General features: G+C 38.7%; 1 protein-coding gene across 5 annotated transcripts in view; it reads right to left on the bottom strand.

The window, feature by feature from the left end:
• The window catches only part of ITPR2 (inositol 1,4,5-trisphosphate receptor type 2), a 257,494-nt gene that overhangs the window by 108,873 nt on the left and 121,380 nt on the right, over positions 1 to 27,241 (bottom strand). For all 5 annotated transcript variants that reach the window (XM_073000779.2, XM_073000781.2, XM_073000780.2 and 2 more), the window contains 4 exons: positions 26,580 to 26,700; positions 14,375 to 14,565; positions 13,122 to 13,264; positions 11,939 to 12,047 (listed from right to left, as the gene is read on the bottom strand). In XM_073000779.2, coding sequence (XP_072856880.2) covers positions 11,939 to 12,047; positions 13,122 to 13,264; positions 14,375 to 14,565; positions 26,580 to 26,700 — 564 coding nt within the window. The remainder of the gene's footprint in view (positions 1 to 11,938; positions 12,048 to 13,121; positions 13,265 to 14,374; positions 14,566 to 26,579; positions 26,701 to 27,241) is intronic.

Genomic DNA, 27,241 nt, shown 5'->3' with positions numbered 1-27,241 from the left:
GACTTTTCTGAAAATCTGTGTTTTGGCACACACACACAGTGGTCTATCAATTAAAATACCTTTGTTAAAATAAAACTATATATAGCAAATGGGACCAGAATAATAGTACTATTATTGGTGAACTTCTTTTCAGTTCTCTAAGGATTCTCTCTTGGCTGGATAGCTCAGTGCCTCCTGGGAAAAGAGCCAGCCTGTGTGGCGTCGGACAAGCTGTACAGTCCCAGGGTACCTCCAGAAGAAGGGAATGATAAACCACTTTTGACAACTCTCAACCTGGAAAACCCTGAAAAGGGTTGCCATAAGGCAGAATTGACCTGACCATACATCATCATAATCAAAAACACCAGGCACAGTCAATCAAAATTATAAAAACATTAACAGGTATTATATAACAGATACAAGTTTTAAACAAAAACCTAAGTTTCTGTTACATATTGGCCCAGTATGTATGCTATTCCTAATATTGCCATTTTTGCATCTCTGATGGTGTGATTTCTGAGATCTGCAACTGCTTATAGTACTGTGTGAAATTTCTTGATATTTTTCCCAAAGCCGCAGTGACTACGGGGACCACTGAAGTGTGTGTTTCATCCACAAGCGAGATGTTTTGATTGCCAGGTCTCTATATTTTGTTAGTTTTGCAAATTCTTTATTTTCAACTCTGGCATCCCGTGGAATTGCAATGTCAATGATCCAGACATCTCCTTGTTCTATTGCTACTATGTCTGGAGTGTTATGTTCAAGGTGTCTATCAGTTTGGATCTGGAAATCCCACAAGATCTTGACTTCCTTATTGTTGTTGTTAATTCTCTAAAAATAGTCACAACCATGCATATAAATTTCTAAATGAAATACAGGCAATGTGCTTTTAAAGGCTTCATCTTCCCATTTACTACGCATAACTGTGCTAAAGCACAGATGACATTATAACTTCTGATAATTTAAGGAACGCTAAGTGTGCAACAGCTACAATATTTAGTTATCTATCACATTAACCTCCTAATCACATGGATGAAGAGAGTTGGTTCTAAACTAGGCCTCACATCACTGTTAAATGCCCTCTTTCATGTAGCGTCTTGTGGGTGACAGACATACAAAAGCAGATCACACCTTTTTTCTTAGCCCCCAAAGTCTGTAATAACCTGTTGTGAGCTATTCTCTTTTCCCCTCATTTCTCAAGAACCTCCATGATCGCAACAACTGCATTGTGGGCTGTTGGCTACTAATTTGATTTTGGGGGGAATCTTCCATGCTGCAAGAAACAAAACTTCTGTCTTCTATCAAAAAATCTAATCTTTGTATCAAGCAAATCTTTATGGCATTATTCAAGTCCCCAGAGAGGAAAAATCCAATATTTTGCAAAAATTGATTCCTACATCTGAAATGCATCATTAAACAAGCATCTTGATCTATATTAATTAGTTCAGAAAATTTTCTGCTTGTAGAGATTTAATAGTAGTGGACAAAGAGATTTCATCTGAGAATAAGGCTCCCAGTAGAAGTCAAAGGTCTTCTCTCAGATATATTCAATAACTGCAAAATGGGAGTACATTTAAAAAGCATTCACTGTGGTTGTTTTATTCACATGTTGTAAGTATGACAATATTCCTGCTCCTGAGTGAGAACAGCTACCGTGTTGTCAGAAAGAGAGAATAGCAGAAATAGAAAATTCCTACCACTCTCAAACGGTTTCTTTTGACAGTAAACTCTGAAATTTTCATTATAGGAACCTTGTGTCTTCACTATTCTAACAAACCACAGATATATATGTCAATAAAACTATGAGTAAGAAATCAGAGGTAGGGACGTTGTAGCGCTGTGGGTTAAACCACAGAAGCCTCTATGCTGCAAGGTCAGAAGACCAGCAGTCGTAAGATTGAATCCACACAATGGAGTGAGCTCCCATTGCTTGTCCCAGCTCTTGCCAACCTAGCAGTTCGAAAGCATGTAAATGCGAGTAGATAAGTAGGTACCACCACGGTGGTAACAGTGTTTTGTGTCTAGTCACGCTGGCCACGTGACCACGGAAAGTGTCTTTGGACAAGCTCTGGCTCTATGGCTTGGAAACGGGGAGTTGAACATGACTGGACTAAATGTCAAGGGAAACCTTTGCCTTTACCTAAAAAAATCAGATCTTGGAAAGTTATAATTTTGGACAGCAGCTCCCAGAATACCCAGGCAGTAGCCATGCTAGCTGAGGGATTGGGAATTAGGGATAAAAGCTCTGATCAACATGCCTATTGATCTCTGGAACCTGCTATGAGGTTCCAGAGATCATAGCAGGTTCCAGAGATCAATGATTTCTGAGCAGAATTTTAATCAAGACCAAATAGTTACTAACATTTTACAAGTGAAACTTAATAGAATATAATTTACTTATCATCATCCCTTAGGCCCATATTATAGCCATTTTGTGAGGGAACTTCTAAGACAAGAAAGATGTGAATATTTATCCAAAAGTAGAAGAGGTGATACCTTTATTTAGACCAGTAAAATGAAACATTCTATGCAAACTTTAATGAATAAAATTCACTTCCTCAAGTGTGTGTAATGTGGTGTATATGAGCGTGCATGTGTTTTAAATGAGTAAGAATTGACTAGGTTTTAAGACATCAGATTTCCCACAGCTACTAATTACAGTATCATGTGTATCCTCCTTGCTTAGTGGGACTACCAACAAACTTTGTAAGGAGGGTGTGTGTAGCATGCAAAGAAATCTACGATTTGCTCTGGGGCAGGGAAAGGCATTTGCCTTCAGGGAAACCTGTGTTATTTTAGAGAGCAATTCAGCTGAGGCTCCAATACTTTGTCCATCTCATGAGAAGAGAAGACTCCCTGGAAAAGCCTCTGATGTTAGGAAAGTGTGAAGGCAAGAGGAGAAGGGGGCGACAGAGGATGTGATGGTAGGACAGTATCACCGAAGCTACCAACATGAATTTGACCAAACTCTGGGAGGCAGTGGAAGACAGGAGGTCCTGGCGTGCTCTGGTCCATGGGGTCATGAAGAGTCAGACATGACTTAACAACTAAACAACAACAACTACTACTGCTCAAGCTGAGTAAGATTAAATCAAGATATTCTAATAATTTCTAACACTTGTTTTATTTGCTCTTTATTCCCCATTTTTAACTAGTCTTTTATCCTGATGACTTATATCTTTCTTAATAGATTCTCAATTCTTCCTTTCAAATTTCCTGTGAATTTCTCCAGTTCAGCTGAGGCTCCAATACTTTCTCTCTCTCTGCTCTCTTTTTGTGCTGATGGGTCTGTTTGCTGGAATAATGGTTGCTGGATTCTGTGGCTTCATTAAAATTTTCTTGGTTTGTTTTAAAATATGTTTTGTTTAAAAGTTGCTTAGTTTAATGTGTTGTAAAATGTGTGGGTTTAAAATGTGTTTTAAACTCCAAACTCTCTCCTCCTCCATTGTCTTCTCTCTGTGTGTCTTTTCTCTTTTTGTGCTTAAAAGCACAAACCTTTGTCTGAGGGATCTGTGTGCCCCAGTGATGACCTTCTTTCTTTCTTTCCTCTTTTCCCCATTGTTCCCTCCCTCCCTCCTTTCCTGCCCTTTTTAAGCCTAAATTCATCTTAGGTTAAAAGAAGAAAAATTCTTCTTTTGGTAGAGGACGGAGTAACCGGTTTTGCATTAGTTCCTATGGGAACTAATGCTTCGACTTACAAACCGTGCCTCTACATAAGAAGAAAAACAGCCAGAACGGATTAATCAGTTTTCAATGCATTCCTATGGGAAATGCTGATTCAATTTACAAACGTTTCGACTTAAGAACATCTTCTGGGATGGATTAAGTTTGTAAGTCGAGGCACCACTGTAAGTAAATAAATCTTCTTTGGTAATCATCATTATCATCATCATAATCTATTGTTCCAGCTGGTATCTAATTACTGGAACTATCCATGAGCTTATGGCTTTGATTATATTTCCAACATTTAATTTTGATTTTAAGAAAGACTATAGAAAATCTTAACATAAAAATGTTGGAAATACAATCAAAGCCATAAACATATGGGCAGTCCCAGTACTTAGATACCCAGCTGGAATAACAGACTGGACCTTAAATGGATTAGAAGAATTGGTTTGAAAAACACGGAAGCTAGTGAACATGCTTCATACATCCAAAAAAGCGATGTGGACAGGTTATAATTACCACAAAAAATTGGAGGCTGTGGATTACTGCAGATACAGCAGGTAGTAATGAAAACAGAAACCTAAATGATTACATTACTACAAATAGAGAAAAATTACTTAAGGCAGTGAAAATTGAGAATATTTTGAAGATAAACAAAACCAGGACTCAATGTAAGAAATAACAAATTGAAAATAAATGAACAGTTGGAAAAGTAAGCCACTACACTGACAACATCTGAGAAATACTGATGGAAGGCATGACAATAATTCAACAGGGACATGGCTAAAACTGGGGACCCTTAAGAAAGAAACCAAAGACTTGATTTTTGCTGCATAAGAACAAAGACTCAAAATTAATGTGATGAAAGCTAAGATTCAAGGAATCAGTACTAACAGCAAATGTTGAATCTGCCAAGAAAATAATGACTCTTTGTGACACCTTATCTGTGAATGTTCAAAGACTGCACAAACAAATTACAAAATTAGACATGATAGAGTGGCAAAATTAGTGCACTGGCCATTTTGGGGGGGAAAAAACTTGCCAGTCTCCAAAAACCCATGGGGACATCAAGTAAGGTGTCAGAAATTTATCTTGTGGTATTTCAGATCCAAACTTATAGACACCTTGAATATAACATTACCAGTAGTAATAGAACACAGAAATGCCAGAGCTGAAAATAAAGAACTGGAAAAACTAACAAAATACAGTCACCTGGCAATCAAAACATCTAGCTTGTGGATGAAACACACTTCAGTAGTCCCCGTAGTCACTGGGGCTTTGGGAACAGTATCAAGAAACTTCACACAGTTTTCAGAAATAATACCATCAGAGCTACAAAAAAAAAAACCCTCAGCAATATTAGGAACAGCGGAATAGTGTGCCAATATTTAACAGGTACTTAAGCTTTTGGTTTAAACTGTTATATTTTATTTATTTATTTATTTATTTATTTATTTACTTACTTACTTATTTATTTATTTATTTATTTATTTAATTTAATTTATACCCCGCCTATCTGGTTGGTGAGGACCACTCTAGGCGGCTATATAATATCAGTCAATGTTTTTATAATTTTGATTGAATGTCTGGTATTTCTGAATAACAACGACAACCTTAGAACTGCAGAGCTGGAAGGGACCCTATGGATCATCAAGTCCAGCCCCAGTCAAGGAGGTACAGTGGGAAATTAAACTCCCAACCTCTGGCTCTTAATCAGTAACATCATATATAAATGTGTGTGCGTGTGTGTTTACATGAAAATCCAATTTTCTTAAAATCATCTGACTTTTTTTTATTTCTTGCTTCAAAAAATTCTCCTTTTTCATTCATTCATTCATTCATTCATTCATTCATTCATTCATTCATTCATTCATTCATTCATTCGGCTTCTATAATGCCCATCTGGCTACTAGGCCACTCTGGGCGGTTTACATCTTAATTTAAAAGTAAGTATTTAACAAGCTTTCAACTATTAATATAAAATTATTTTCCAATGATTTCTTTTTCATCTTTATTATAATTAAACACTATCATCGCTAATTTTTGCTGATTTATTTATAACTGTTATTTCTCCAAATTCTTTTAAATACAATTTTACACTATCTTTAGCCTTTCATGGATTTGGGAGAAGAAATAACTGCCGTTTTTTTGAAAAATATATGCGATATAGGACTATTGAAATCTATGTCTGTAAGGATAAAGGAAAAAGGATATAAATTAGTTTGGAGATGGTATTTCACTCCAGTGAAATTAAATAAAATATATACTAATTATTCCAAGTTGTGTTGGAGAGGATGTCAGAAAGTAGGTACTTATTTTCATATGTCATGGGAATGTGTTAAAATATTGAAAGTTTGGCAACTGCTCTTTAAATGAAAGAACTAAATTAAAATTAGAGGTATGTCCTTAAAAAGGGGTTTTATCAATATTGGATTGGGGGGGCAATGTAATTGGACAACTAAATAATTAATTTCCAATTTATTAAGAGCTGCAAGAGTAACTGTAACCAGGAACTAGAAATCAATATATAATTTTCAATTAAATGAGTGGTATAGAAAGGTTTGGGATATAGCTAGAAGTGGTAAGTTGACATGTAAAGTTAAAGAGGGGTTAATAAGTAAGAATATACGTATAGATATATGGAAAGAATTTATTGACTTTGTATTAATAATGAAAAAGGGACATATACCTTTGTAAGAGTCAATGAAAATTTGGAAGGAGAATGGGGCTCCATAGAGCAGTGGTCCCCAACCTTTTCCGAACCATGGACCAGTTGGGATCCCTGCCATAGAGGGTTAAAAATGGTAGTAACTCCCAAAGATGCTGGGGAGGGAGCAAAATTTATACAGATTTTTTTATTATATGTTATTAGGTGTTCCTATGTTTGCATGATTTTGTTTATATTAAAATAAAAAAAAATTAAAAAGAGAACCCGGTATTTTTTTATTCAGTTTATTTATTCATGTGTATAGCTCAATTGGCTACAAAGCAATGAAGTATTGATATTCATGTGTGTTGCCTGAGAAAAGAAGAAGGACCCTGTCTCTGACTTCTGTGTATGTTTGTCTCTAGTCCATGACTCAGGTTGGATCGGTGGCAACATAATACAGTGGGGTCTTGACTTAAGAATGGCTCGAGTTAAGAACATTTTGACTTACGAACCACTCTCATAGGAAAATATTGACTTGACTTACATACTTAGATTTGAGTTACAAACTGAAAAAAACCACGTGGGAGGCAGGGAAAGTGCAAAATTTGAACTTTCAGTTAACTGTTGGCCAGTGAAAAGGGTGCCTGTCTGCTTCCTCACTCCTCCCAGCGTTTAGAGAGTGGATTGGGAGACAGTCTTCGGACTGCCTGGTACTGCCTGGACTGTATTTTCCCTGCCTTCCCTGAACCTTTCTTGACCTAAGGAAAAAATAAACAAAATATCCCCCTCTAGTGGTTGAAGGCAGAATAGCAGCTTCCCATTAGTTTCTATGGACGGAAAAGAACAGATACAGATCAAATGGTTTTCAATGCATTCCTATGGGAAATGCAGATTTGACCTGCAAACTTTTTGACTTGAGAACCGCCTTCCAATACGGATTAAGTTCTCAAGTCAAGACCCCACTGTAGAGAGCTACCAGAAAAAAATGTTTGATAGCTCTGAAAGGCTGCAGTTAGAAACATGATGAGGAGAGTGTTACAAAATTTAAGCTGCTCTTACTGTTCCGAGAAAGGGATGAAGAGTTTTAACTAGTGAAATAGTAGTTGAAGGGGGAAGATAAAAAATAGCATTTGCCAACGTGAAGATATGTGTTCACTCACGTTTCAACAGTGTTGTAGTTTGAATTGTTACACGGTTGTTGTTTACAGAACTGCTGTAATCTTCTGTGATTCCCACATTCCCAAACATGCCTTCTGCATTGTGTGAAATGGTGCTCTTTGAAACACTTTATTACATAAAGATATGTACTTATTTTAATCCCCTTAATTACTCTGCATTCTAACCACAGTCAGTTTTTTATGCAGAGAAACCAAGGCATTGGGGGTGGTGGTCATAAAGCTGTTCATGTATTCTTCAAGTCTTTTGGGTTAAATGGTTTTTCCAAAGAATTTGAATGTATTCATTTTTGCAGAGCTAAAGTCGTGCCCCGCTGGACAATTAACCTGCTCTACGATGAATCCGCTTTACGTTGACGTTTTTGCGATCGCTTTTGTGATCGCAAAATGATGTTTTAAATGGGATTTTTTCACTGTGCGATGATCGGTTCCCTGCTTCAGGACCCGGTTTTCGCTTTATGACAATCAGCAAACAGCTGATCGTCGGGTTTCAAAATGGCCACCAGCTGAAGAAAATGGCCCCCTGCTGTTTTCTAGGACGGATTCCTCGCTTTACAGGCACCGAAAATGGTTGCTGTTTGGAGGATCTTCGCTGGACGAGCAGGTATTCAGCCCATTGGAACGCACTGATCGGTTTTCAATGCATTTCAATGGGGTTTTTTATTTCGTTTGACGACGTTTTCACTCTATAATGATTTCGCTAGAATGAATTAGCATCGTTAAGCAAGGCACCACTGTACATGGTTTCTATGAATTCAGCAAACATACATAAAGTAAAAACAAATTAGAGAAGTTGCTTGTGTACAAAATCTTTTGAAGCTAATTTCATTACTTTGTGGATACTTGAATGAATGATAGATATTCTTGTTATCAGTGTAATCTGTACTAAGATAATTATATACAATGAAGAAGAATAAATCAATGGCTGAAATCCTATTACTTAGCATAGTAAGTCATAACATAGGAGGCCCACTGACTAGGTGGAAATGTTGTGAGTCAACTCCTCCATAAATTCCATTGGTTCAAGGGGAGCTACTCTAATTGCAACTTACTTTGCTAAATTAAGTCACAACTAAAATAGGCCGATTTGAATCAAGTGCATTTAAAGATGAGTTGACTCACCAAATCTCCATTGATTCAACGGGCCTACTCTATTGTGCAGCTTACTACGCTAAGCAACAGGATTTCAGCCATTGTATTTTAATATTAAAGGTTCAAAAATGGGCTTTGACTTTGCTTGTCATCACAGTATTATCTGTGATACTACTTGCTCAGAGTTTTTGTTTCTACCAAATGTATGACATGTCTTAACAATATACTGTATATGCTTCTGAATACCGGACCTAACTTTCATACAACCCCATTACATCCAAACTGGACATGATCGATATTTTAAGATTCATGCAGCAGACCCACTGGTGCAAATCAGTGTGCTGGGAAGGGTAAATTAAGGAAGATACACAGAAGATTGTCAGATAAACAGGATTTTCAGATGTTAAATCTTGTTACATTCTCTTTAAGAAAACTGATTCACATCACTAAGAAATGAGGGAAAAAGTTGTGAAGTGTCACAAAAAACAAAATCACAGTTTTGCATAATTAATTATATTTCAGCAATGGCAAATTCACGGGGTTAATAGAGGAGAAACCACCCTTGTTCTGAAGGGCACCCATGACTACAATCCCTCTCTTCATCAAAGAAAACAACTGGGGTCATTTAAGGTGCTTTGGCTCACAGACATCCAATGTCCATGCTTGAAAGCAGAAACACCAAGTGCCTCTTGCTGTGAAAGCTGCACCCTCTAGTGGTATCTGAACATCATAGTTTCAAAACATCCAGTGCACTGTATTTCTGCTCATATCAGTTGACTCATACTACTTTTACACACAGTTTAAAAAAATAAGACTCAATACCTGATTCAGGGCTTGTCCAAACTAGCACTTGTCCTGCTTTACACTCCAGATTTTGCATATATCACATCATTTTTGTCTCAACAACATTTTGATTATTATTTACACCAATTGCAACTTCTCTTTTTCTATGATGTTCTAGTTTAGCCTGGCATATAGTTTTTTTTTAAATAGTATGTTCCATATTATTTTGTACCAGTATTGAATGATGTGGTTAAACATACTGGTATCTTTGGACCTTTTACATCTTCAGTTCATAGTGCAGAACATCCCCAGTAACATGGGGCTGGCAGTAACTCTCTTGCTTCTCATTAGCTTGAATACTCGTGCTCATTTTTAAAAATTTTGCAATGGCTGTTTCAGTGCTAAACTCAGTAAATTTAGCGCTGATGTTGCTTAGAGCTAAAACTTCTCCTGAGTTTAGCGCTAGCTTGGTAGAATGCAAAGAAAAAGTCACTTTAGCATTAAACTCATTGTTTGTTTATTGTTGTTGTTTTTGGTATGGGCTTGGCACCAACACAACACAAATAAATAGTGCCTTGATTGTTCTCAAAACTGTAGTTTTGATTGATTTTGGCATCAGGGCAGGAAAGGGATGGACAAAGAAGAGCTGCAAGAACAATGGAAGAAGATGAAACGAGCAGAAAACAGGGCAGATAAATTGGCAAAGGAGGAGGGTGAATGGGCATTGTGTGCTGAGAAAATGTTGCTGCTTGCATCCTCTTTGTGGACCACATCACCAGAATAAAATACTTCAGATGTGAATTTGCAGAGCAAACAGTAGCATTGTGAAGAAAAAGAAAAAGCAGTATTCAGAGGACAAAAATAATATGCTCCAAACCAACCTTCTGGACAAGCCCTTAGAATCCTCTGTGCATTCCCTGACCTTTGAATGGGATAGCAATTGAGCTGCAGGAGGACAACAGAGACCTGTCCTCCTCATGCAGGATGGTGCTAGCTATGACAGCACATATGCTTGTGTAATGCCATTGCAATGTATCTGCGGGATCAGAATAATCATGATGCTATGGAGCACCCTCTTGAGTATATCCTCCCATAAGTTGAAGACAGCAGGGGAGACAGTGTTCTGGGTACAGCCACCATCTGAAGGGAGGCTTCCGGACAAATGAAAAATGACTTCTTTTTTTAATTGCACCTGAATTGTACATCTCCTTCTCCCTATAGATAATCTACAAGGACACAGTGAAAGAAGGACCTCCATGGTTTAGTACACTCATTTGACTTGGCCTTCAGACAAGCATGAACTGATGCCGCTTCATTTTGGTTTCAGCTGCTGTTCTAAACAGCTGGTTTGAGAATAATCTGTTTTTAACAGAGTCACTTTAACCTTTTATGTTGTTTTAACTTTCTGTTGTAAATCTATATTGAATGGAAAGAAACCAACTTGATTGCCTGATGTGAGTGATTTCCCTATAAAGCCTCTGGCACAATCCTGTAAACCACTATGCATGCGGAATATATTTTATCACACACAAATTTTCAGCCAATATTAGTTCTCAAAGCATCTTATGGGTCAATAAATGAGAAGAATACAAATATACAGCACTGAATGCAACATCAGTCCTACACGGGGTAGCATTTCATTGAGTCTAAGTAAAACTAATATTGGGTTTAGCCTACAAATAGCTAATTTTTCATTATCACCATCATCAACCAATAACACCACTGTTATTTCTGAAAGTCCTCTACTCAGAACTCAGAACTCTAGCCTGAATTGTGGTAGTGATAGCAATTCTCAATAATTCCTGATTTTCCCAGTCCAAGATCCTTCCCAGCATGCTCAGTATAGTGAAAACAGCAGCATAGATTTATTTCTAACCTCTAATCAGAGAAGGGTCACAGATGCAGAAAGGCTGGTGTGGACCCTAAGGATGAGCACTCTGTATAGCAACATTTCATCACAGATTCTGCTTGCTAAACTCAGATACACTTCTGAGAGAACAAGAATACCAGCAAATCATAAGTCAACACAGGATATGAGTCCTACAGTAATGACAATGCTCTTCTCCTTTGAAATTGGACATAGAGAAATATATTTTTGTTTAGCAGAAAAACACCCTTAAATGGGGAATCTAAGAGTCCACCATAAATATCATAATCAGGGCTTGGAGACCTACTTTTAAAATTAAATAGCTATAGCTATAGTTACAAGGTTCAAAGAAGTAATTAATCACTTTGATAATCACTGATAATGCACAATCGACTAGTCATTCCACCCTGGTTACAGATACAGAATTAAAACCATTACTTTTTTGATACCAAAATCTGAATGCCAAAGGCTGCCAACTGGTGTCACAAAGCACATACAACTACCCTAATGCAGTATTAACAAAAACATACATAGGAAAGAATTAATATATATATAGCATTGATAAGAGAATGGGATAACAATATGCCTAACCTCCAAATAATTACGATCCTGCAAAATCTCTCAGTAAATGACAGGCTTGCCTCTGCCCATTTGCACAATGATGATGGCTAATACTGTATGTACAAGACATATACTCTTTGCTTTTCAGGGCCAAGATAGACATACCTCTTCTGCAAAGCTGTCCTTTTTCTCTAACATTTCTCGTAATGTCTGGAGAATCTTTATGCAGAGTTTTTCTTCCTTCTCCATTAGCCTTTTTGTATGATTTATCAATCTTAAAGTTAAAAAGAATGAGATAAGGTATCATATACATTGAAAGTGCCATGGGATTCTTCATTCTGATAACTTTGTACTTATTTTCATCAACTAAAATCTTGTTTTCACAGCAACGTGTGAAAGGCTCATGACATCATCAACCACAGTGGTTTTTAAAAAATAAAAAAAATTCTGATCCCCATCTTCCAAAGGTACCCAGAGTCCCAAAGAATCCCCTTTGTTGTGGGGATCCTGTGGGGGTTGCAGGATTGGAGGACTCTTTAATTTCAAAAAATTAAAGTCATCCTGACAATGTCAGTTTTGGGAATTTTAAAAAACTCCCTCTCTTTTCCAGTCCTCTGGCCACTGCTGAGTTTTCCAAACTTGCTGGCATATCGAGTGTAGCACCTTAACAGCGTCATCTTTTAAGATTTTAAATACTTCAACTGGAGTGCCATCACCTCCACTGGCCTTGTTGTTAGTCATGCTTACTAAGGCCCACTTGACTTTGCTCTCCAGCATGTCTAGCAAAAGGTCAGCAACCACACTATCTGGGTTATCCGGGGCACCCAAATCTTTCTGGTATAATTCCTCTGTGTATTCTTGAAACTTCTTCTTGATGTCTTCTGCTTCTGTTAGGTCCCTACCATTTTTGTCCTTTATCCTGTCCATCTCCAATTTTCTTGAACAGATCTCTGGTTTTTCCCTTTCTATTATTTTCCTCTATTTCTTTGCACTGTTCATTTAAGAAGGCCCTCTTGTCTCCTTGTTATTCTTTGGAAGTCTGCATTCCATTTTCTGTAACTTTCCCTATCTCCCTTGCATTTTGTTTCCCTTCTCTTTTCTGCTATTTGTTAGGCCTCGTTGGACGACCACTTTGCTTTCTTGCATTTCCTTTTCTTTGGGATGGTTTTTGTTGCTGCCTCCTATACTATATATAGCTTCTGTCAATTACTCAGACGATTGAACGCCACTCCACCAGTGAATGGCACCATGTGGGAAACAACCAGACCCAAGCTAAACGCAAAAGCCATTTCACTAACAGTCAGAGACATTTTTTAAAGAATTAAAACAACCTGCATTTGACACTTACTTGGACATGAAAGCTCCACATCTGATTCTAGCATCACTTCCCTCAGGAAAGAGAAGTTCAGGACTGTGCAATACATCAACCAACACTGAAAATTCAGCCTGCATCATAGGACTGAATTGCTGTTCCAAAGAGGCTACTACATCCTAAACAAAAAAAACAACAACAACAACAAAAGAGAGATTAGAACTGATTCTCTGAATAACACAGTCTTTTTTCCCCTCATTCACACAGCAAGATAAATGTTTCATCATATTTCCAGATGAAGTGATGAACTAGGTTCACGAGATGAAAATTAGGAAGACTGTTAACTTTGTCCAGGCACTCTATATACTGTACACTATACAGTAATACTATACAATGTTGCTTACTCTAATAATCTGTCTGTGCCAGAAGGGCTTGGATTGGGCCCAAAGATTCACTTTCTCTGACAGAAGGAATCTTCTTCTATAAGCATATTTTCATTGCTTTTAGTCAGAAGAAATAGCAAACAGGTACGCAGGATAACAAAGCTAGTTCAAAATGAAATATCGCCACTTGTGAACAATTTTGAAACTGTGCCAAAACATCCGTACAGCAGATATATTGACAATAATTCAGTATTAAGAAATTGTTTCACATCACTAATTTCCTGGTTGCTATAGCAAATAATGCGATGAGCCCTCAAAAGATGCCTTCCACTGAGGGAAGAAACCTGTGCTGTCTTGTACATGCTAATAACCCAGGAGGTGGCCTGACCAGAGCACTTGAGTCCTAGTAACCTAGGCTGTTCATACTGTATCTCTGGGTTTCCTACCTCTGGGAAACGGCAGAAGACACTTATTTATAACCCAGTCAATGAACTGTACACGTCAGAGCACACAGCCAGATTAGTGGTTTCTCTGTGTCTCCCTGCTTCATTTATATATATTTGTAAATGAAGCAGGGAGGCATATAGCAGGACTGAGATAAACACTGCTGAACCTACTCACATATAGCAGATGGCCATGGGTCCTTTCAATATATGTTATAAAAGAATAGTATACTACAAATTAAAAAATTCTGGAGCTTCTTCACATTCTACCAGATCAGAAACATAAACTAGGAGCCGGGACAAGGGGTGTCCAATTGGTGAAACAGATTTAAGAATGTAGCCCAGATTATTTATCTCAGTAGGGGATAGCTTGTTCATAAGCATTGTGTCTTCGAACCCTTCTTGCAAGTTTTTTTCTTACCAAGAACACAAAGTATGTATATGTGTGTGCTTTCTACCATACCTGTAGTTTCTCAATGATGTTCCTATAATCCCAGGCTGGCCCTCCAAGGGCTTCTTTAAAGCGAGGACCACTGCGAGCAGTCATTCTCCAGCCCATTGCAGCTCTCTGGACCATGTTAGTGTGACTCTTCATGAATAAAGTGTTGACTTGACTGTCCAAATCTACTGGTATTGCAATTCCGCGGTTCTTTGCTTTGAATGAGCACATTTTTTAAAAACAACAATAGCAAATTAGAAATACAAATATAAATAATTCAAAACTAAGGGTGGAACAATTAGACAAAATATGTCACATGGAGGAGCTGTTGAAAATAGCAGCTTTGCATCAAATTTATGACAGAGGTTGCAGAAGACTAGATTTACATACAATGTGAACTTGTAAAAAATTTTAAAGCAATAACTGGCCAGGATTCTCCACAGTTGTACAGTAAGTATCACGGTCTATCGAGCTATCTCTGTAATTAAAGTTGCTCAGCCTGCCTATCTGCTACAGGAGAAGACAGCATCACAAGAGCAAAGAATGGATTCATCACTGGAGAATTATCATATTTGCAGAATCCCAATGAAGCTACACTTGAGATAGATATGGCTGGATGTCGCCTCACCTCCCCCCCCCCCCAATGAGCTTCAAAATGTCATAGCCTCAAAATGTTCCTTTTTGGATTATAAATCCCAGAACTCCTCAGACAGCATGATCACTGACTATGATACCTAGATGATTGTTGAAACTGTTGAAAAGTAACTTTGTCAAACTCTGAGAGGTGAATGAAGAAGAGTACATGAGGAAAATATTAGGCACCCTTTCCTCTTCTCTGCTTTACATTGCCTCTTCCCAAAGTTGATTTGTATGGGATAAAGAAGCCCTTCATAAATGGAACATAGTAATACTGAGGATATGATTGGACCCCAAAAGGCCATTGCAAATGATGCTAACCATGTTATCCCGCTGAATATATAATGAAGATGAGCTACTCAGCATAGTGTGTTTTAACCCCCCAAAAAGGAATGTCTGAAATCCTTCAAACACTATTAGCTTTGAAGAATGACAAAAAACGCCTACACCTTCCATGCCACAAAACAGATTAATGCATTCTGGACTCTGCCTATTCCCATGACCATCATCTGAACTCTTCAGGGATGAATGCTTAGAGGAGATTCACATGACTGGCTTCAGTGATTATAAAGTACTAAGCTTATCATGAACATACTTCACACATCACTGATAGGCCCTGTTCACACATGAGTAAAAAAAAGTCTGTGAGGGGACATGCAGCAAAGTGTTAAGTGACTAGGCTAATATCAGATGGAAAACATAATAATGTCAAATTCCATTGTACCCCAGTGTGGAGAAAGAGCCTAGATTTAAAAAAAAATTAAAACCTTAATTGTGCAAGGAAAGAAAGAAAAAGTCATGGTTCTTTGTTTCAGAAATAGAGATGGGATATTCACTTTCAACCCTAAGTGCTCACTGAAAGGACAGATCCTGAAGCTGAGACTCATGAGATGGCCAATACTTTGGCCATCTCATGAGAAGAGAAGACTCCCTGGAAAAGACCCTGATGTTGGCAAAGTGTGAAGGCAAGAGGAGAAGGGAACCACAGAGGACGAGATGGTTGAACAGTGTCATCGAAGCAACAAACATGAATTTGACCCAACTCCGGGAGGCAGTGGAAGACAGGAGGGCCTGGCGTGCTCTGGTCCATGGGATCACAACTTAACGGGGACATGACTTAATGACTAAACAACAACAACATTCACATTTATCTCCCAGGGGAGACGAATACAAATATCACCACCATAGGTGGCCAGGCCGATTGGATCCTCCACTGAAAACTGGGCCGTCCACTTACTGCTTGTGGTGTGGCACACACAACCATCATCATTCACACTGCACCAATCGTGGAAGTTGCCCGGCCGGGGTCTCAACACCTCCCTGCACTGCTGACCAACCCAGTGAGAAAGCAGGATGATGAGTCTCCCCAGTTGGGCTACTTCCGTGATTGGCAAGGTGCGAACGATGACGGGCGCATACACCGCATTGCGAGTAGTAAGTAGATGGCCCGGTTCTGGGAGGAGGGTCAAACAGCCTGGTCACCTGTGGTGATGATATTCATATTTGTCTCTCATCTCTATTCAGAAATCAAGGTTCTATTCAGGTATAACATCTATAGGTAAAGAACGTTAACTACAGTATAGCATTGTATCTACATATATGAGGCAAAGTATACTACCACATGGCAAATAAAAATATAAATAATTTTAAACTGGCATGTGGTACCTATGTTGTGTTATGATATCTCAATTCGCAAACCTTGGAATGTGACTAAATGGGGATTTGTCCTGCTAGTTCACTCCTTTTTTTCAGTGATCACATGACATAGGGGCCTTGGAAGATACTGAAAGGGACAAGAAGGGGAATCTTTTTCTTTCCTTTTATTCTTTCCTTTTAAAAGGAGGAAGGGCTAAATAGGGTCACTAGAGGTACAGTGTGCTTGCTTGCTCTGAAACCATTTGATCCTTGCATAGTACGCAAACAACATACTGCACCTCCAAGTGACCCTGTTTAGTCTGACCAAGCCCAATCCAGGCTGGGATAATTTAGCCATCTAGTCACCCCCAAAGCCATCTCTGTTGCTCCAGAAGCTGCTAACCCATGTAGACAAAAGAAGCTTATAAACCTGAATAGTGAGAGGAGGACAAGTACAACTATGTATGTGGTACATCTGCCAATTTAAAACATAGCCTGGTCTCTGTCTGATGGTCTGAGAAAATCATGGTTTGGTGTGATATCCAAACTGCATCTAAGATCTATTCCCTTGGTGTAGTCAACAGAATTTGTCATTACGCTTATTATTTTCTGATGATCCAACCAGATCTACATTATCACATTTTTTGTAGAGGTACTCCCCACAAAATAGTGATATGCCCTACATGTTTAGTTTTATTTATTTTATTGATTCAATTTTTATACTGCACATTTAGTAAATTGCTACTCTTGGTGGTTTAGAACCACAATTAAAGCACAATTGATTTAAGACAATTATAACACACTAAATCTAGTTTTGTGATTGGTCATTAGAAGGTAAACATGGGCTTAATTTGCACATCTGTTTACTGAGATGTATATCTCTGAGGAAATCTTGTTCTTACACATAGAAACGATGGATTCCAAGTCATGTCTAGTTTGACTCTTAAAGACAGCCAGTGCAGAGAGTGTGAGGAGATCAGGATTCAAAGATCCATCTAGATAAATCTATAATTAGTTCAGTCATAGTGTCAATCTTTCTTCACACACAAAACCATATATGTTTGTTTTCTAAATAACCTTGCCAGACACTTTTAGCCCAACATGCACCTTATTAAAACAGGGAAAACTCTCTTCCCCTATGAACTTCTTCAGAGTTGATCAAAGTTAGAAATGGATGAATTAAATGAAAGTATTGCTTATCTTATGTAACTAACATATATAATGGGAGATGAGTGTGGTTTGAGGAAAAAAATAAGACCTAAACCTTCCATTTAGAGTAATTAATTCAAATATAATTCTGGTTGCACTTTCCTCTTAGTTGATTTAAATTAGAACAAATGATAGCAGTTAAAACCCCATCTGCAAGGTGGACAAACTGCTGTTTACTTATCCCACCCATTTTTGTAAACAACCTGTGATCGCCACCATCTCAGAGCTAAATACAGTGGTGCCTTGCAAGACGATGTTAATTCGTTCCACGAAAATCACTGTTTTGCGAAAACATCTTGCGAAATGCGGTTCCCCATTGGAATGCATTGAAATCCGTTGAAAATCACCCATAGGGAAAACCGTTTTGCGATGCGCAGACCAGCTGTCAAAATCGTCGTCTTGTGAAAAACAGTCAAAAAACCCCCAAACCGTATTGCGAAGCATGGACTGAAACATTGTCCAGCGAAATTCACCCATAGGGAAAACCATTTTGCAAAGCGCTATAGCAATCGCAAAAACTCATCGTCTTGCGAATAAACCGTTTTGTGAGGTAATCATCTAGCGAGGTACCACTGTACATACACTGTCTTGTCCCATGAAATTTTTTAACAGAAGAAAGGTACTTGTTTGCTTTTTGTTTTTAAACCTGGATACAAAAAAGAAAAAGGAGCTGAGAAGGGAGACTTTCAGAGAACTTCCTCGATTACCTTCTTCTTGCAAAGGACCCTGTTGCTGTGGAACAATATACTGTACTTTAAACAACTAACACATTTCCTAACAGCTGCAATAAGAATCAATATAACATAATGCCTTCAGTTATTTGTTCTCCTTCATTGTCAGTTATTTTTATTCGTTTTTGGCTACGTCTATACATTCAGATCTGTTTCAAGATATCCATAATTGTAAACTAACAATTACGGTTATTTATTGTCCCCTCTGCTTCATTTTATTCAATTGTTATTTTTAAACTAGGCATTTCTATTCTTGGTGTTTGCCCTTTAATAGCCACATCCTATATGAAAATGGCTAGAATAGATGGTGTATAGTCTATTAATTCAACTTAATGTTCCCTCTTTGAGTAACTGGTATGTTATGAAAGAATGCTGCTGATTCTTTTTTCACCATTTAAATATCATGTATGTAGAGTTCCTGTATATTGGCGGGGGGGCAGGGGAAGCGGGATGGGGGGGAAATGTACCAATTGTGTAGTATCTTGGGCTGAAACTCGCACATTTCTCCAGCTCTTCCAAGTGCTATTTGAAGTGAGCAACTTTCTTCCATCAGCAGCTGAGCAGCCATCAAGGTCTACAGTTTTTCAAAGACTTCCAGCTAATTAAAACTATCACCAAGAAATCCAGGAGGGGAAAAACATTCCTTTGTTCTGAATGGTTCTTAAAATGTATAATTCTATTTGTAATTAAGATTTGCGTCAATTGTCAGAGGTCACAGTTGAAGTTTTAAGCTGTAAACAAAACTTTCGTCTGCTTAACTTCCTTGTAGCTTATAGAAAATTTATCTTTCATTTGTTCCACATTTCATTATTTAAAACCAACATGAAACACATGTTCTCATTTTGAAATAGTGACAAACTAAATATGAACATAAATATTTATTTTTAATTGTCATAAGCTGCTTTATTCTTCAGCATGTGTCAATTTCTCTTAAAAGTAGCACACTAAATTATTTACAAGCAAGTTACTTTGTTGCTCCCATCTGAAAAGCTTTTGAAGGTATGCTAAGAACTTTGAAACCAAGGCAGAGCACAAAAAGCCAGCAGTGAAAATTAATAAAGAAGTCCATAATCTGTAATAGTTTTAAGGGTTCTTCTTTAGGCAAATTTGCTCCCAAACTGAAATTCTTCAGCTAAACATTTGCTGCCAACATTAAAGTTGCCATTATCCTGAGCTGTTTGGTTATTGTCATTGTTCTCAAAAGAGTAGACTTCCACACCTCCAATTTCTACATTGCATTGAGCTACAGGAGGCAACAATTTCAAAATTCCATGTCTCGGGAATATGACACACAGCAGAGTAAATAAGGTGTCATACATATAAAACGAAAATATTGTTACACTGATGAGTGTGAAATAGGTTAATTGGCAGCCACGGATTCTTTTTCCCCCCCACTCTTCATTTCCATGTGTTGGGCTCTGATCTGTCAGTAGCTATTGCTCCCTCCTCCTCTCACTTTCAGACTGCTCTGGGGATAAAACTAGGTAATACCTTCAGCACATATTTTGTAGAAAGAGATCCATTTGTCATGGCACCAGACTTTGCTCTAGTATCTATTGTTTCTTTTGACTCTGACTAAAGGAGCCGAGCACTCTGCTGCCCAGCATTTTGTCTCTCCCCCCACACCGAATTCATCACCACCTCATAAACAGGATGGGAACTGTCCTTTCAGAAAAATGGTTCAATAGTTTACCGAAAGGCACAAAAGTTGTCACATGATATGTAGCAGAATAATAATTGCCAACTAAATACAGTGGTGCCTCGCTTAATGAGTGCTTCATTTAACAACGAATTCGCTTAGCGATGACTTCTCCGGAGCGATCTTGCACTCCGTTTAACGATGTTCCCTATGGGTGATTTTCGCATAGCAATGTTTGGGACCATGCTTCGCATAGCGATGACAATTTGGGTCCCCCTGTTTCGCTTAACGATGGTTTTGACAGCCTCATGTTGGCTGTTTTTTATATGTTTAAAATATTTAAAAAATGTTTAGAATGCTTGAAATCATAAGTGCACTTAATAAACTAATTTGACTTTGTTCTGACTCTTTTCAAATTTGTTGTAATTTTTTTTCCCCACTGACATGCATTGAATAGGTTTCAATGCATTTCAATTGGGGAACCGTGTTTCGCTTAGCGATGTTTCCTATGGCGATTTTCGCTTAAGGATGGCAATCCGTTCCCATTGGAACGGATTATCCGGTTTTCAATGCATTTCTATGGGAAACCGCATTTCGCTTAGTGATGTTTTCCCATAGCGACGATTTTTTTGGAACCAATTAAAATCGTTAAGCGAGGCACCACTGTATTCTTGAATTTTTCCTGAAGAGGTCAACTTTTTATTCTTAGCATAAAACCAGGCAACCAGCTCTCTTCCACTGTGACTATAATAAAACATAATTATCTGAAACTTCTATCATATCTAGACCTATGATGCACAAGAAAATATCTTTTAGATCAGTGGTTCCTAACTATGGGTAACCCAGGTGTTCTTGGACTGTAACTCTCAGAAGCCCTAGCCAGCACAGATAGTGGTGAAGGCTTCTAGGAATTGCAGTCCAAGAACAACCTGGGTTACCCAAGGTTGGGAACCACTGCTCCAAACAGGAGGGCAGTTGTGCAGATGCTATTAAGTGTAAGACAACAGGTCAGCTGGAATATAAACCCATTAATGTTTCTCCATAGCTTTCTCAAAAGCGCACTTTATATTGAGATACTAAACAACAGTGACTGGTCAGGAAATAATCCAAATAAAATAACTTGAAGCTCTTCAGAACCACATCACTGCTTGCCAGCAGCACAGCTATCAAGTAAGAATGAAAAACGTGGCTTCTCTGTACTAATTCTGAAGGGATTAACTGTAACAATAGGCTGTATCAGGGAATGCAACTGTCTGCCTATGTGCAGTCTTTTCTGAATGCCAATCTCTCTCTCTCACACACACACACACACACACACACATACACACACACTTCCCCTTAAAAAGTCTCTGGTCTCTGCTCAAAATCCACTCACAATGCTTCTCAGAGGTGGGGAACAACTGCTATTAAGAACCACTAGGGCTGTACACAGCTGCCCCACCATGGTTTTTATTACACTGAACAACTTTTTGTTAAAGCACCTTCAGGGTCTGGACTTTCTCTTCTCCCTCTTCCACAGCTGGCCTCTGCATCCCTCTGGGAAGGAACACACAATGGCTTTCTGTTTCAACTTCCAGTTCATCTTTGCTTAATAAACAGTTTTCCTAAATTCTGCAGTGTTTCTGGATCCTTGCTCTGTTGTTCTCCCTGTGTTCAGCTTTGGCCCTCTAGTTTGTCTCTCAGCTTATATGGTCACCTGGTGCCATGGCTCCTGGTTTACAGCAGGTTACTGCCAATGGCCCAGCCGGAGACCACTGTTGTCTTATTTTATGGCAAGTCTCAGGGGGTTACACAACTTTTGTATCTTTTGGGAGGGAGTACACCCTCATTCCTTATATAGATGCTTGTAAAACTTCTTTATACTCAGATACATTTGAAGGGACATCTTCAGTGTGGAAGGGACTGTCACTCTCGAATTGGCCTTCTCAGCCACACTAGACGCTGTTCCAAATTCTCCATACAGAGCACATTACCATAGTCTCTCGAGACTGAAGGATGCCTATGATGATTTGAAGGGAAAGCTCCAAAGCTTATTTTCCTACCTTGTTTGGGTCAGGTAGGTACTTTATTGAAGAGGTTTTCAGCCCATTTTAAATTCAAATACAACAAATAGAAACTAATAATAATAAGTAAAAGAAATGGCAAAGGATTCACAATGACCAGAAGCAATCTTCACTATACTGAAATTATTCATGGGAGCAAAAAATGGTGCAAAATGTGTTCAACATATATGAAATAAATCTTATGAAATCAGATATATATCCTCACTGAAATCATGATTTCTATCCTGCTGGCTAAAGAAATCAACAATTTTTTCACTGTCTTTGTGTATCTTTAATGATGTCAGATAAAGGAAACTATTGTGATATTCTCATGAAAGAACAAAGACCTGTCATAGGTTTTAATGAATTATTCTGAAACAACTCGGCTCTGACTCTCCAACTGCAGTGAAAATGGAGCACATGTAATGCAATAAAGCGCCAGACGCTGTCACTAGTAGAAAAGGAGTGCAATGTTTTGACTTAGCATTTTTATCCCAACAATGTGTTGCCTGGTTCTTCCATTTCTTCTTCTGATAGTAAGGTTGATGGAATCAAAATCTGGCATACAATACTCAGATAAAACAAGCTTTGGGGTTCATCGACAATCTTTTCCCTAAGTAAAATATGAAACAGAAGACTTTGCTAGGCATGTTATGTTCACTTTCTATTGCCTATTCTACATCTTTTCTGTGATATTACCACAAATTATTCCATTACTCTGGGCTTCTCTTCCAGTTATTTTTAATCTTCTGAGGCCTAAACTGGACAAAACTATGGACGTTGAAGCCTCAAACTATTATATCAACTGGATATGCAAATTATTTAGAGGGTTATTCCTTGTCCACAAGTGATCCTGCCTGCCAATGCACTCTGAAGGAAGTCTGACCAAGATCAATGACGCTTATTCCTGTGGTAAGGCTGAAGTCCTAAGATACACCCTCTTCTCCAGAAGTAATCCTCATTTATAGCAAAGAGACTTGCTGCTGTGTTCACAGGTGCAGAACTGTAGGCTAGGTCACTACTTGGGAATAAGTCCCGTTGAACCAAATAGGGCTGGTTTTACAGTACATCAATGTAGGCTTGCTCTGTCTACATACCTGAAGCAGCAAGCAAGAAAGGGAGGCAGGGAGAGTTCCTTCCAATTCCTGCAGCCACAAATCATTCCAGAGAAGCTTTGTATTTCTCCATCCCTTCCTCCCTCTCTTTCTCTCTGTGTGTGGCTCTTTTCCACTCACTTCTCTCTCTCCCTCTTTTTTCTCTGTCCACACACTTCCTCAATCCTTCTCTCTCTCTCCATGATTCCTTTCTTCTGCTCACCCACCTCCCCATTCTCTCCCCTTTTTTTCTGGGATTCCTCTCTCTTGCCCCCAACATCTGGCTCCACTCTCTCCCTCCCTCTCACTCCCTCCTCTCTTTTTCACCTCCCCTCATGGCTCCTCTCTATGCAATTTTGTCCAAAGACATTTTTTCCTTCGTTAAGGGTGATGTCCCAACATACTGTCTTGCCCAGAAATAAGCCCTATTCACCTCAGTGAGACTCATTAGTTTACAAAAGTGCCAGCAAAAAAATCTAGGCATTGGCTATGGAATCTTTCAGTATGCATGTGCAACCAGACTTTATGAAAATCTTCCTATGTGAAATAAGCATCCTTAAAATCCTGTTTCTTCTAAGCAAGAGAATGGATCGACTTCAAATGAAAAAACAAAGCTTGCATCAAGAATCACTTCCTTTTGAGGAAGCAGAGGCAGGTGTTCGAAAAATAACTACTGGATTCATGATGAGCCACACAAAAGATGGTAGCAAAATGCAATCATGCTGGGGGCGGTAACAAAGGTTCTGAAATAAGAGGAAGTACTTTTTCAATCTTCTCTGAGTTTGGCACAGATGAAGTCTGCATTGTCTACAATCACTCTGCCAAATATGGCCCTTATTCCAGAGGCTACTCAAAAGTTACAATGTTTTGTTTTGATTGTGCCCTCCTGTCAGCAGTGGCTTATGGAATGCTGTTTTGACTGGATATGTACAGTGGTGCCCCACTTAAAGATTACCCCACTTGACGACGAATCAGCTTCACGATGATGTTTTAATGGGCAAAATCCGCTTTGCGATGATCAGTTCTCTGCTTTGGGAACTGATTCTTAGCATTACGACGATCAAAACAGCTGATCGTCGGGTTTTCAAAATGGCCGCCGGCTGTTCAAAATGGCTCCCCCCTGTGTTCAGGACAGATTTTTCGCTGCACAGGCATCGGAAAATGGCCGCCCTATGGAGGATCTTCACTGGACGCTGAGGTATTTCGCCCACTGGAACACATTGAACCGGTTCTCAATGCATTTCAATGGGCTTTTTTATTTCACTTGACGAGGATTTCGCTCTAGAGGATTTCGCTGGAATGGATTATCCTCGTCAAGCGAGGCACCACTGTACAATCAGAGGTGTACTCCTGTTGTACCTTGGATGCAAAATGTGGATACATCCACTCAAATGTTTAGAATCAAGGTGCTAACTAGGAACAAGCAATCAGAACCAACTCCTCAAAATGACAGTAGGCTTGTTCCATTTTATTTTTATTTTCAAGGACTGTTTATACTATAACCGCAAGATAATTATAAGAGACTTTCCTTGAATGATTTATAAGAGTTTTCAGATTATTATTATTATTTGAAGTAAAGAGAATGTTACTTCCAGAATAATTGTACCTATTACCTAAAGCAATCACGTGTTCAGTGAGCTAAACAATGTTAAAGACATCTGAGAAATGGAACAGAAGCTCTGTAGCCAAAGTTCTGGCTAGTAAATTACAATCAACATGTGAAATTCAATACAGATTCACTCTGTGAAAAACAGTTAGCCTGTTTACGAAGTTTCCTTTGTTTAACTGCTGCAGCCAAAGCAAGAAAATCCTTTATCAGCAATTGAAGGAAAGAGAACCACCAGAAAGCACAGCCCAAAGAGAAGAGGGCACAACTACTTCACAGGCCCAGTGCAACTGAAGGTCACACTAGACAATACAAAGAAAAAGCCTTAAAAGTTGAAAGCACATTAGCTTTCAAGCAGTTTGATTCTTATTTGCATCTACAACCTTGCAAATAAGCCTCTGTTTACCACCTAATGAGCAATCAGAAAGCAACGCAAACTAACTCACAAGCTGTGAAAGTTAAGAAAAGCTCCTGCTGTGTCAATCAAATGTTCTTCAGTGCTTAAGAAACTTTCAGTTTTAATGCTGCATTGTCTGTATCATCTAACATGACCACAAGAACCGCCTCCTATGTACACTTGTTTGGATATAAATTCCATTAAAACAAAAAATTGCACTAAAACAATACTTACAGACCTGGCTAGAAGCCAAGGTCCAAGAATTCAAATTTTCATTGTTCCGCTCTCAAGATGGGGAAGCTGAAATCACCCAAAGCATGTTTCACCTATGTAGCCTTGGCCAAGCAGAAAACCCCATAGAACTTACTTCCTAGTAAAAATGGAATGTATTAGCTGCAAGTGGCAGGGTTGGATGTGGAAACTGGCTAGTCTTGTAGGCAAAGAGAAGGAAGAAGCAGGGTGGTGGTGTACTGCTTCGATACAGAGAAACATACAGGCACATATGGACGCTCCAGGGCAGTCTACCCCAATATGGTGCCCTCCACAGTTCCCGTGAGCTCAAGAAAGCAGCAGTCCAAAACATCTTGGAGACACCAAAATGGGGAAGGCACTTCTAGAGGGGTCACTGTTGTCCTCTCTGATGAATTCAGCACTTCCCATAAATCTGAATGGAGAGTAGAAGCGACCTAGATAGCCTGGAGTGTGGAGTGGATGTTTCTCTTCACTGATGAAGGCAGTCTGGGAAACTGCCCAGCACCAGTCTTCTTGAATCTAGTACATCTAGAGTTTCCCTTCCCTGCCATGATAATAACTGGGCCAATCACTCTGTGCTTCACTGTCCTACAGTTTTTCACCACTTTTGTCTGTGGTGGGACTTCAACACTTCAGGTGAAGTGTAATACAGATCAGTAAGCTTTATGAAATTTGTGAAAATACTATCTTCACACCCTACTCACATAATGTTTCAATGGAAATCACACGATCATTTCCTAGTACCCCTTAGTTTCAGAAGGCTATTCCCAGAAACATTATTGACATTTCATCCTAGATCAGTGCTTCCCAGCCTTGGGTAATTGAGGTGTTCTTGGACTGGAACTCCCAGAAACCCCAGCCAGCACAGGTGGTGGTGAAGGCTTATGGGAACTGCAATCCAAGAACACCTGGATTACCCAAGATTGGGAAGCACTGCCCTAGGTCATTGATAAATGAAAGAGTGAAAGCCAGAGTTAATATCACTTACCAACTTCAGCTAAAGTTTTGATGCAGGATTCCACGAAAGACTTCTGTGTTGGATTAGGCCAGGTACAGTTGTAAATTCTGAATGCAGACTGCAGCAACTGAATAAAAACAGGCTGGTGTGTCTGAAATCACAACAAAACAAACAAAACAATCCAAAAGGCTCTGTTTATAATTTAAATTGTTCTTCAGTCCTATTTTTGCTGTGTTCTGGCACGACACAAAAACGTTTATGCGCTATCATTCATTTACGTATTTCACACATACTAAATATTAAGTATATTTTCTTCACAATGTAAATGCTTCGAATAATGGCATATAAAATGTCTCCAAAGTATCTTAGTCTTTGGGACCCTGGCCAGGAATCTGGAAATACCTGGCCCTGGAACAATGTCAATTGAACTTGGTTTTGCTGGGCTTCACCCCAAAAGACCTAATTAATCATTGATTTCTCTAGTTAAATCCCAACATTACTCATTTGCACTATGTAACATTTTCACATTCCTGGTGTCTCCTCTCCCCAATGTTTATTTTGGCACATACAGTATTTATTTTGGCAAAAGAAGAGAGTGTAGATATACCCTATTCTGTAGCAGGGTTATTATACCCTTGTAAGACCAGGTCTCCTGAAAGGTGCCAAGAAAACACACGGTCATAATATCATAT

Source organism: Pogona vitticeps, chromosome 5 (genome assembly GCF_051106095.1).
Source record: "Pogona vitticeps strain Pit_001003342236 chromosome 5, PviZW2.1, whole genome shotgun sequence".
In the NCBI taxonomy this organism is placed as follows: Eukaryota; Metazoa; Chordata; class Lepidosauria; order Squamata; family Agamidae; genus Pogona; species Pogona vitticeps.
This window is presented reverse-complemented; position numbering and strand designations above follow the sequence as displayed.